The 12,625-nt window shown below is 43.8% G+C and overlaps 1 protein-coding gene across 1 annotated transcript in view; it reads right to left on the bottom strand.

Annotated features, from left to right (window-relative positions):
- Positions 1-12,625, bottom strand: part of LOC120933472 (mucin-3B-like) — a 69,865-nt gene that overhangs the window by 32,932 nt on the left and 24,308 nt on the right. Inside the window, exons 3-4 of the mRNA XM_040346700.1 lie at positions 10,221-10,313; positions 8,264-8,362 (exon numbers count right to left, since the gene is read on the bottom strand). Of these exons, the coding sequence (XP_040202634.1) occupies positions 8,264-8,362; positions 10,221-10,313 (192 nt within the window). The remainder of the gene's footprint in view (positions 1-8,263; positions 8,363-10,220; positions 10,314-12,625) is intronic.

Raw genomic sequence — 12,625 nt, 5'->3', positions numbered from 1 at the left:
CAGATCTGTTCTTAGAGCCAATTCCTCAGCGCTATAAGAATAAATATTACTGTTTTCTTGCACCCTCCCGACTGGCGAGTTATTTCCCAGTGTGTGCTGCCATGAATGCGTCAGGAAAACGGAAAATTGTATACTCACCTTTCCGTAATTTTCCTTTCCTGACGCATCTTCATGGCAGCACACAGATGCCCGCCCTATTGTTTTATGATGATATATACAGAGAATGGTGCAGGGCGTCTCCCCTTCAAATTTATAGCTAACCAATCCTGTCAGGTTGTGGGGGCGGAGTCACAACCCAGTGTGTGCTGCCATGAAGATGCGTCAGGAAAGGAAAATTACGGAAAGGTGAGTATACAATTTTCCGTTTTTTCTCTGCAAGTCCGTTTTATTTTATTTTTTTAAATATTCTTTATTTATGTATATTTCAAGGAAAAAGTACATCTATCAATACAATTATAGGTTCCATTGTATTTCAAAACATGGTACATTTCTCATCCCATTGCATTCTTTAAATCTATTTTTAACTGTCCATATATTCTTCTATATATCCTACTACAGAAAAGAGAACATCATATTATACCTCTCTTTCTTCTAGTTATCATTGTCTTTTATTTCTATCTACCTCTTTTAACATTTTTATAATCCCACCCTTATCCCCTCCCAGCAAAAAACAAAACAAAAAAAAAAAACACTACGTTATAGTCTCCACCCTACCTCATACTCTCCTCCCTCCCATTCCCCTGCCCCCATAGGGGTCCATGATTGTTGCTCTCCTCTATTTTTCTCATTTCTCAGGGGGACCTATTCCCCAACTGTGTTTCCCAATAATCTCTTCCCTTCTTCTGATTGAACAAATATGTTCCCTATTGCCCAAGTTTTATTATATTGCTCTTTTCTGTTTTGTGCCGTTAGTACCAGGTCCTCTAAGATCCCCATGTTTCTCACCCTGTTGAGCCATTCAGCGATTGTTGGAGGGCAAGAGCTTTTCCATATTTTCGCTATACACGCTTTAGCCTCGTTAACCATATGGCATATTATCGAGTTTTTATATGCCTGTATAGGTAGTTGCGAGAGATGCAAAAAAAAAAAAAAAACTCTGGATCATCCGGTACCAGCCATGCCACCATTTTTTGAGTTATTTTTTGTACCTCTTGCCAATATTGCCTAATTTTAGGGCATGTCCAATATATATGAAATAAAGTTCCTCGATCATTGTTGCATCTCCAGCACCGGTCCGAAGCTTCAGGAAAAAACCTTCATATTTTTACTGGCATATAGTACCACCTAGTCAGTAGTTTATAGTTTGAATCCTGCGCTTTGGTGCATATTGATGTGTTTAAGGCTAAATATATCATCTTTTGAGACTGGGCTGGTGTGAAGATCTTATTAAGGTCCCTCCCCCACTTAATAATTGCTCGCATCTCATAATTCTCTATTGGAGCTATCAGCAGCATACATATCTTTGATATTATTCGATCGAGGGGTTCCTTCTCGTTACAGTAAGTTTCAAATTTAGTCAGTTCCCGTTTAAACCTATTTATTGGTCCCAGTGACTCCAGGAAGTGTCGCAATTGAACTGCCTGCCAATATTTTGTTTCAAATGGGCCCCCTGGTTGCATCAAGGCCGATATTGTGGGCCATGTTTCTGATATCAGAAAATGTGATACCTGACTATATACCCTCTCTCGGAGTTTCCGGAATGCTCCTACTTCCACCCCCGGTCCAAAACTTGGATTTCCCAGTACTGGGTATAGTGGGGAGTAATTTGACGAGATTTTAGGGTTTTGGCAGAGCTTTGCACTTATTGACAATGTTGGTCCTATAAAGGGATGTTTTTTAAGATGTTCCGGTAGATTTGCGTAGCACCAAGGTGCCCCACTCAGAGGTACCTGGCTCATCCCCTGCTCCAGTTCTATCCATAGTTTGAGATCTTTGGGCCAGATCCACAAAGAGCCGGCGTAACCTAAAAATTCCCATTTAAGTTACACTGCCTTAAAATTTCTACCTAAGTGCCCGATCCACAAAGCACTTACCTAGAAATTTTCGGCTGTGTAACTTAAATTCCGCCGGCGCAAGGCGTTCCTCTTCAAATGGGGGCGATTCCCATTTAAATTAGGCGCGCTCCCGCGCCGGCCGTACTGCGCATGCTCGTGACGTCATTTTCCCGACGTGCATAGCCCGAAATTACGTTACGCCGAGCTTTGTGGATCGCGCCGGGTCAATAAAGTTGCGTCGGGAAAAAAAAAAGATACGGTGAAAAAAAAAAAATTTAAAACAAAAAAAAAAAAAACGCGTCGCTGGACAGAAGGGTCTGCTTTTACAAGGTGTAAACAGTTTACACTTTCTAAAAGCAGCCCTAATTTTACGATTGCAAACTAAAACTTACGGAAAAAAAACGAAGCTGAAAAGCTTTGTGGATCTCCTTAAGTGCTAATTTGCATACCCGAGGCGGCATTTCGACGCGAAATGCCCCCAGCGGCGGATGCGGTACTGCATCCTAAGATCCGGCAGTGTAAGTCCCTTACACATGTCGGATCTTCTGTCTATCTCTTGGAAACTGATTCTGTGGATCAGTTCCAAAGATAGAAACAGGGATACAACGGCGTATCAGTAGATACGCCGGCTTATCCCTTTTGAGGATCTGGCCCTTTATGTCTATGCCAATCTATGACTCTTCCCAAGTGGACCGCTTGATGGTATTTAGCCACATCTGGGTCTGCTAAGCCCCCATAACACTTGGGTAGAGTCATTTATTGGCCCAAATAAATTTAGTGAAAAGCGTATTTACTTGCCTGAAGTAGGCCCCCAGGATTCTTATTGGTATGGCTTGAAACAAATACAGAAATGTTGTCAATATATTAATTTTAATAGCATAGCAGCGGCCAAACCATGAGTGAAACGGTGATGATAACGGTACAGTCTCCTCCACTACACAGGGTCTACGGGCTTCCTCTCCGTGCTGAGCCACTGGGTGTCTCTGCTGTTCCTCCCCATCAGCTGCTTGATCATGTGACTCCTCTGTTTGCAGCCTGGATAGCGCGGGCTCGTGTACGGGGAAAAAATACATCAATCTCCGGCTGCGCTCCTGATTTTTTCAGCGCCCTCTCCTGTTTCTTCATCCCAGGTAGGCAGCTCCCACAGGGCTACACTCAGGGAGCTATGCGGACTGCATCTCTAGCTGGATAATCAGGCGGCGGCGGGTCAGAGGGATGCAAGTGTGTTACTCCTCACTCCACCATACCAGAGCAGAGCCACTCCCCCCCACTCCTGCTCAAGTCCGTTTTATTTCACTGAACAATAAGAGGATTGCTCAGATCTGGATTAACTCTGTGTTGCAAGACTGGGCACAGATGATAGGAAATCTTATACTGTACATTATGACAGCAAAATAAATAAATCAATTTTTTAGGTTTACATCCACTTTTTTAAGGCTCAAATAATAATAATATTTAAAAATCTTACATTTTTTTTATTCCACAAAAGAATAGTATACAAATCGCGTAAGAAATTTTCATATAACAAGATACCAAATCACAAAATACAATGTATATATTGTTTGCAAATTATACATGCAGATAAAATATACATATTCAATGTGTTTTGGGGTCAATTAGCTTGTTTCTCAAAGATAACTCTGTAAGCAGTATGATGTGATCTATTTTAAAAATCACAACATATTAGGACATTCAAAATGGTGCCACACATTAGGAAAGCAAAAAAAAAAAAAAAGCAATTAGTTGCCATCATTCCCATGAGAGAACTGATACCCCCCCAACTCAAGTTGGACACAGGTGGGGTGGGTGGGGACTCTTTGCCTAGCAGGGCTGGCCAGGTAACACACTGAGACCACCAACATTTTTTGATAGGCGAAAAAGTATCTATGGTAAAAAATAATAAACATATGGGCAGTATGCTGAAATTGAGATAATTGCTAAAAAATCACATATGCAGCAAATTTTGTAAGATGGAGCATATTTTGCAGCATATTAGGGATGAGCTTGATGTTCGACTCGAACATTGAGTGTTTGCCTGTTCGCCAAACAGCGAATATTATGGGGCGTTTGTGGCAAATTTGAGCACCGTGGAACGCCCCATAATGCACTGCGAGATCGCAGTGCATTGATGTCTGATGATTGGCCAAAACATGCGCCTGACTTGCATGCTTTGGCCAATCACAGCACACTCTGCTGCGAGAGCCATAATTGGCCAAGGCAGTGTGTGACTGTGGACGGAGATAGATTGGATTAGGCAGGCAGGTTAGTTAGTGGCATTCTATTTAATATATATATACTCTATATTTAGTGTAGACTAGATATTCCTTATAGACTATAAATTTAGTCAGTGCAGGCAGTGTAGTATATATATATATAAAACACAGTTTATTGTAGTGGTTAAGGGTCCCCCCAAAATTCATACTAGGCCCTTCAGGTCTTGTATGGATTTTAAGGGGAACATGCAAAAATGTAAAAAAAAAAAAGAATGGTGTCCCCTCCCCCAAAAGCCATATCAGACCCTTACCTGAGCAAGCAGCCATGGCAGGCCAGGAAAGGGGGGGCATGCGAGCGCCCCCCTCCTGAACCATACCAGTCCACTTTCCCTCAACATCAAAGCACCTTGTCCCCATGTTTATGGGGACAAGGTCCTCATCCTCACAACCCTTGGTTGGGGGGTTCTGCGGGCGGGGGGCTTATCAGAATCTGGAAGCCCCCAGATCCCAGCCCCCCCTATGTGTATGGGTATGGGGTACAGCATTACGGTAGGGTGACCAGACATCCCCAGTTTCAGGGGACAGTCCCCTGATGGAGGACACTGTCCCCGGACCAAGTCTGTCCCTGGTTTTGTCCCCAGATTGGATTTAATAGGGGGCAGGGGCAATTTTAAAGACAGTCCGTGCAGAATTAAAATTAAAAAAATTGAATTACCCCCCCCCCCCCCGCTCGGCCGTGCCTACTAGCATAGGGGGGTTGTATTTTTATCATTATCTGTGCCCCTTTTTGATGATCATATCCTTGGCTCAAATCCTGGCCAGCCACCTGCCTATCTCCTTGCCTTCCCTGGCGGAGTGATCTTCCTCCGCTCCCCATCTAGTAGTAGCCGGGGTTTCGAAGAGTAAGACTTGATAGGCTGTGAGGCGGGCGGCGACAGGCAGAGAGTCGCTGATTGCTGCCATTACTAGTAAAGAAAAAACATGTCCCCGGATTTCATTTAACAAATCTGGTCACCTTACATTACGGCCTCTTCTGACCAGTGACCACCAGCATTGCGGCATTCAAAGCACTGTGCATTACAGGGCATCCCTCAGATTTGAGACCACCATCCAGCTCTGTGCAGCATTACAGGCCTCCTCTGACCACCGTTCAGAGCTCTGTACAGCATTACAGGCCTCCTCCTCACACCACCGTCCAGAGCATTCTGCAGTATTACAGGCCTCTACAGACCACTGTCCAGAGCATTATGCATCATTACAGGCCTCCTCAGACCACCGTCCAAGCACTGTGCATTACAGGCCTCCTCAGATAGGGTGACCAGACATCCCCAGTTTCGGGGGACAGTCCCCTGATTGAGGACATGGTCCACGGACCAAGTCTGTCCCTAGTTTTGTCCCCAGATTGGATTTAATAGGGGGCAGGGGCAATTTCAAAGAAAATCAGTGCAGAATTAAAATAAAAAAAATTAGAATTATTGTATTTTTCCCATTATCTGTGCCCCCTCTTCTGATGATCATGTGCTGGTCGGAGCCGAGGGAATATTTCTTCAGTTTCGGGAGCATGCCCATTCAGCTTCGCTCGCATGTTCTTCTGCCTTGGCTCAAATCCTGGTTATTCACCTGCCTATCTCCTTGCCTTCCCTGGCGGAGTGATCTTCCTCCGCTCCCCATCCAGTAGTAGGCGGGGGCCCAAAGAGTAAGACTTGTGAGGCTGTGAGGCGGGCGGCGACGGGCAGAGAGTCGCTGATTGTTGCCATTACTAGTAAAGAAAAAATATGTCCCCGGATTTCATTTTAAAAATCTGGTCACCTTATCCTAGGTGGAGGACCTTTGACATCCTGGACTAACAGGAGAAAGCTGCAGACAGCAGTACCATCTAGTGGCAGAGGGAGATTTCTGTAAGGGACAGCGCTGGGCATAGTATAAGTATTGCAGTAAGAGCTGGCCCCTTTGTCTCACTATTGGCAGTAAAGCCACTCATTAAATAAAGGAGCCAAGGGTGGGGCAAAGATTGGGTGGAATGAGGCAGCAGGCTCCAGGGTGCCCTGATAATGAGCCACCAGAGGGATAAACATGTGCATTCATTTTCGTCCGAATGCATTTTCATCCGAATTTTTTAGTTTTTTTCGTTATTATTTTAACAAACGAAAACGAAAGCACAGAATATGAAAAACGAAAGATCCGACATAAACAAATGCTTTATTTCCGTTTTCGTTGCAACAACAGGAGATTCGACATGACGCTGACAATAACAATCTGTATCTATAGAACCTGCGGTTGACTGTGCCTAACCTTAACTCTATTAGTCTGAGATTATTCTACATAGAGAGGAAATATTCGACATAGAGAGAAAAGATTCAACATTATAGAGAGGAAAGATTCGACATTATAGAGAGAAAAGATTCAACATTATAGAGAGAAAAGATTCAACATTATAGAGAGGAAATATTCGACATTATAGAGCGGAAAGATTCAAAATTATAGAGAGAAAAGATCGCTGCTGGAATTGGGTGGGGGAAGTCAAATAAAAATAATGATGATGATGTTATTGGTTGATTGTAACCAAAGAGGAGGAGCAGTAAAATAGCTAGAACTAACTTGACAATTCAACATGAACGACGAAGATTCGACAAAGCATCGAAAAACATACAAACGTTGAATCTGTCATTGAAGGCTTATGGTGTCTGTTGAATGTTCAAAGAAGATTCGACAGAGCAGCTAAACTGTACAACGCCGCAATCATACATTTATGGTCAAATGCTCGGCCCATAGGCTATAGAAAAATTCTAATGTTGGTTGACTAGTAATAATAATTAATAAATATAATTATTACTAGTCATACAACATTAAAATTCTACTATAGCTAGCTTGTAGGCAGAACATTCAATGGGAAATGTACGATTGCGGCGTCGTACAGTTTCCCTGCTCCATCGAATCTTCATTGAACAATTGACAGACATCATAAGCCTTCAATGACAGATTCAACCGGATTTTCAGACGAATGCAATTTCTAACAAAAAACAAAATACCGTATTTATCGGCGTATACCGCACACATTTTTGCCCTGGAAATCAGGGCAAAATCGTGGGTGCGCGTTATACGCCGATACCCGCTTTCCCGCGCCGAGTTTGAACACTGCGCCGGCATATACCGAGCGCAGTACACTCGTGTATAGTCGGGCAGGCTCGGCTCCTCTCGCGCTCACGTCCTGGACGTCCAGGACGTGAGCGCGAGAGGAGCAGAGCCTGCCCGACTATACATGAGTGTACTGCGCTCTGTATATGCCGGTGCAGTGTTCAAACTCGGCGCGGGGATCGAGCGGGGAGGACACCGCAGAAGGACGCCGGCCCTGACGAAGAGGACACCCAAAACCGCAGACGGACGCCGGACCCGACGAGGCCGCCGATGGACGCCGCGCAAGACACCAAAACTGTAAGTACTAAAATGTTTTTTTTTACAGGAATGCGGGTCCACTTTAGGGGTGCGCGCTATACGCCGGAGTGTGCAATACCCCGATTAATACGGTAAGTAAAAACTAATTTCTGGAGTAACTAAATAAATGTATTTTTCGGACGAAAACGAAATTCCAAAACAAAATATTTCAGTGTGCACGTGTCTAGTCTTTGATATCCTGGGCTCACAAGAGTCAGCTGAAGAGAGCAGCTCCATCTAGTGGTTAAGAGAACTTTCTGCAAGAGACAGCGAGACAGCAAAGACACACTGTGCAGGGACCGCCCTGTCAGTTCCTCCGCTCTCCCCTATGGGGGGATCAGATGAACACGGACCGTCTGTCCGTGTTCATCTGATCCGATCCGCAGACGGATGGAAAAATAGTATTTTCCTCCGTCTGCAGAATCGGAGCATAGCGGACCCGGATGAGATCGGGTGTCAGAGGACGTTTATCCGCTGACAACCGCTATCCCATAGGAATATGTCCGTATTTTATCCGTAAACGGATGGATGAAAAAATGGACATACGGTCCGCTAGTGTGAAAGGGCCCTTAAAATTTAGGTATACTGTATGTTAAATAATAAAATATTTATTTCCACACTTACCAACAGTTATAATTTCTTTTATAGCTTCACACAGTTTTCCTTCAAAATTGCTTGAACATTTACAGATGCCATTTTCATAGATACCTCCATTCTGGCATGCTAGAGGAATAGGAGAAACAATACAGGCTTATTAAGGAGCAACCAAACAGATGTATTTGCCTTTATTTTTAAATGTTGCCTATCATGAGAAAAAGTGTATAGTGCAGTTAGTGTAGTATATATAATACAGTGCAGGATATATAGTGCAGTGTACAATATATAATATAGTGTATTGAAGTGGTTAAGTTGAATCCTATGACAGAATTAAGAAAAAAACAACATGGGCCCCCCTCCCCCGGTCAATATCAGACCCTTTGGGCATGCAGGGCAAACACCCGCCGAATGCCCTGCAAATTTGGGTGTTGGCCGAATGAGCAAATAGCATACCTCCCAACTGTCCCTGATTTCGAGGGACTGTCCCTGATTTGAAGCAATGTCCCTCTGTCCCTCATTCCTCCTCATTTGTCCCTCATTTTGGTCTGATCTATATAGTTGTATATAAAATGCACTTTTTATCTGTCAAAAAGTCTTTCAAAGTGCTAAATCTTTCATCTGATTTCTAAATTGGTGCATTTGTAAATTCCAAAAGCCAATATAAAGGAATAGTAGTGGTAAAAAAAAAGCACTTGTGGGTTTAACCAATCTTGTTTTTTTTGTACAATTCTCCTTTAACCACTTAAGGACCGGACCAATATGCTGCCTAAAGACCCAAGGTGTTTTTACAGTTCGGGACTGCGTCGCTTTAACTGACAATTGCGCGGTCGTGCGACGTGGCTCCCAAACAAAATTGGCGTCCTTTTTTCCCCACAAATATAGCTTTCTTTTGGTGGTATTTGATCACCTCGGCGGTTTTTATTTTTTGAGCTATAAACAAAAATAGAGCGACAATTTTGAAAAAAATGCAATATTTTTTACTTTTTGCTATAATAAATATCCCCCAAAAACATATATAAACATTTTTTTTTTCCTCAGTTTAGGCCGATACGTATTGTACCTATTTTTGGTAAAAAAAATCGCAATAAGCGTTTATCGATTGGTTTGCGCAAAATTTATAGCGTTTACAAAATAGGGGATAGTTTTATTGCATTTTTATTAATTTTTTTTTTTTTACTACTAATGGCGGCGATCAGGATTTTTTTCATGACTGCGACATTATGGCGGACACTTCGGACAATTTTTACACATTTTTGGGACCATTGTCATTTTCACAGCAAAAAATGCATTTAAATTGCATTCTTTATTGTGAAAATGACAGTTGCAGTTTGAGAGTTAACCACAGGTGGCGCTGTAGGATTTAGTGTACACTTAGTGTGTGTTTACAACTTGTGGGGGGTGTGGCTGTAGGAATGACGTCATCGATCGAGTCTCCCCTATAAAGGGGATCACTCGATCGATGCAGCGCCATAGTGAAGCACGGGGAAGCCGTGTTTACATACGGCTCTCCCCGTTCTTCAGCTCCGTCGTCCCGGATCGCTCCCCGAGGGAACCCGACCCCCGACCCACGTCTAGGCAGGGACGTACAGGTACGCCAATGTGCCTGTACGTGCCATTCTGCCGATGTATATGTACATGCGGCGGTCGGGAAGTGGTTAAGGGGGCGTGGTAAGGGGGTGTGTCCTATGCCTGCATACTTTTTCTGATAGGTGTCCTCCTTTCCTATCTTAAAAAGTTGGGAGGCATGAAATAGGTGATGTTCGGGCCGAACTTTTGCTCAGCCTGAACCGTTCGCCCCAACTCTAGCAACTACTTTTTACAGAATTCAAGGAAGGAAATGCATGGGGATCTTTATAAAGTATGTTTAAAAGCTTCAAGACCATTCAGATTATTAAGAGTAGGCTGGACATAATTGGGATTTAATGTAGAAATAAATAAATGATTTTAAATTTTGTCCAGAGATAAGTAACATTCAGACACTCACCAGGCGGAAATCTATTGTTCTCACAGTAAGTCCCGTAGAACATGTCTGGACAAATACACTTAATTCCATCATAGATACCTCCATTTTTGCAGTCTGTGGAAGAGAATTTAAAAGTCAGAAAAGGTAAATAAATGAACAATTATACCATTATTGAACTCCAGGAAAGGGGCTAAATATTATATATATACACACACACATTTATCCCTTTCATCCCCCTCTACCCTTGAACTGGTTATTAAATCTCAGGAGGTTGGGCTCATTTTCCCGATTGATCACATGATTTGGAATCAGTCCTGCTGTCTTTCAATCAAAAGAGAGACTAGGAACTGCCACTGACAGTTTGGCTCATTGTGCTGGAGCTCGCAGTGAGCATGCTTTTATCACAGAAACCTGAACCACCATGAACACAATTGTGTGACATTAGGGTGTTGAAGCTAGGGTGACCACATGTTCTGAATTGCCCGGGACAGTCTCGCATTTTGCAGGTCTGTCCCTGGTCCCGGGCACCTCCATTCCAGGACAATACAGTGTCCTGGAATGAAACTGACACAGCCACCTCCCCCCGGCCGATCTGATGCCCCCAAAAAAGGCCGCTCCATTGCCGCTTTACAGTACTTACAGTACAATACACAGTACTTGCCCTGGCTGGGAATGTCTTGAGATTCACAATCCCCACCCCCTGCTTTTGATTGAAATAAATAATAAATCCCTTGGGGTAGATCCACAGAGAATAGGATCTGCGCAGCATATCAGAGATAAGCTACGCCGCCGTACCTTACCTGGCGGAATTTCGAATCCTCAACGATTTCGCGCCATAAGTTACGGCGGCGTAGTGTATTTCTGGCGGCGGAATTCAAATCGGCGATCAGGGGGCAGGTTTCATATAAATGAAATGCGTCCCCGTGCCGAATGAACTGCACATGCGTCATCCAGAAATTTGCCGCTGTGCATTGCGCTAAACGACGTCGCTAGGACGTCATTTTTTTTACTTAGACGTGAGTTACATCCATCCTGATTCACGGACGACTTACGCCAAAAATTTTGACGCAGGAACGACGGCCATACTTAACATGGCAAGTCTATCTATACGCCGCAAAATACCAGCTTTAACTATACGCCGGAAAAAGCCGACTAGAGACGACGTAAGAGAATGCGTCGGCCGCGCGTACGTTCGTGGATCGTCGGAAATAGCTAATTTGCATACCCAACGCGGAAAACGACGAGAACGCCACCCAGCGTACGCCTGTCGGATCGAACCCAGATGCCGTCGTATCTTGGTTTGAGGATTCAAACTAAAGATACAACGCGTGAAATTTGAAAGTACGCCGGCGTATCAGTAGATACGCCGGCGTACTTGCTCTGTGGATCTACCCCCTCGTGTCTAATCACTGCAGGGCAGTGTAGAGCCAGCGTTGGAACAAGGTAAAACGGGTCTCGGCTGGCCAAGACAAGTACCGTCAGTGAGTAAAGTGCCGATGTGTCTGCCTTTTTTGAGGGGCGTGATCAGTGCTTCTGGGTAGAGCAAGCTCCCGCCGGTTGTGCTGTGATTCGTTACAGCACAAGCTGATTTTTGGGAAGGGGGGGTTGTTCCTGAATGGCAGTTTAGAAATGTGGTCACCCTATCCTCAGACCACCCATAAATCTGTATCTGTGAGTTTGTTCAAACCTTAATACATTAAATAATAACATATTAGAATTTTTTACTCCAGAAGTATATAATACGTTTGGAAATTCTAGAGAAATGCTTAAAAAATAATGCATTACAATTTAACCACTTAAGGACCGCCTCCTGCACATATACGTCGGCAGAATGGCATGGCTGGGCACAAGCACGTACAGGTATGTCCTCTTTAAGTGCCCAGCCATGGGTCCGAAGCTCCGTGACCGCGGCCGCGGGATCCGCGGACCCGATCGCCGCTGGAGTCCCGCGATCGGTCCCCGGAGCTGAAGAACGGGGAGAGCTGTGCGTAAACACAGCTTCCCCGTTCTTTACTGTGTGTCATTGATCGTGTGTTCCATAATATAGGGAACCACAATCAATGACGTCACACCTACAGCCACACCCCCCTACAGTTAGAAACAGAGATGAGGTCACGCTTAACCCCTTCAGCGCCCCCTTATGGTTAACTCCCAAACTGCAATTGTCATTTTCACAGTAAACAATGTCAAAATTGTCCGATGTGTCTGCCATAATGTCGCAGTCACTAAAAAAAAAACGCTGATCGCCGCCATTAGTAATAAAAAGAAAAAAATGAATAAAAATGCAATAAAACTATCTCCTATTTTGTAAACGCTATAAATCTTGCGCAAACCAACCGATAAACGCTTATTGTGATTTTTTTTTTACCAAAAATAGGTAGAAGAATACGTATCGGCCTAAACTGAGGAAAAAATTTTTTTTTATA

The sequence above is a fragment of the Rana temporaria genome, chromosome 3 (assembly GCF_905171775.1).
Source record: "Rana temporaria chromosome 3, aRanTem1.1, whole genome shotgun sequence".
NCBI classification, from domain to species: domain Eukaryota; kingdom Metazoa; phylum Chordata; class Amphibia; order Anura; family Ranidae; genus Rana; species Rana temporaria.
The sequence above is the reverse complement of the archived record's forward strand: the minus strand, read 5'-3'. Positions and strand labels throughout refer to the sequence as shown.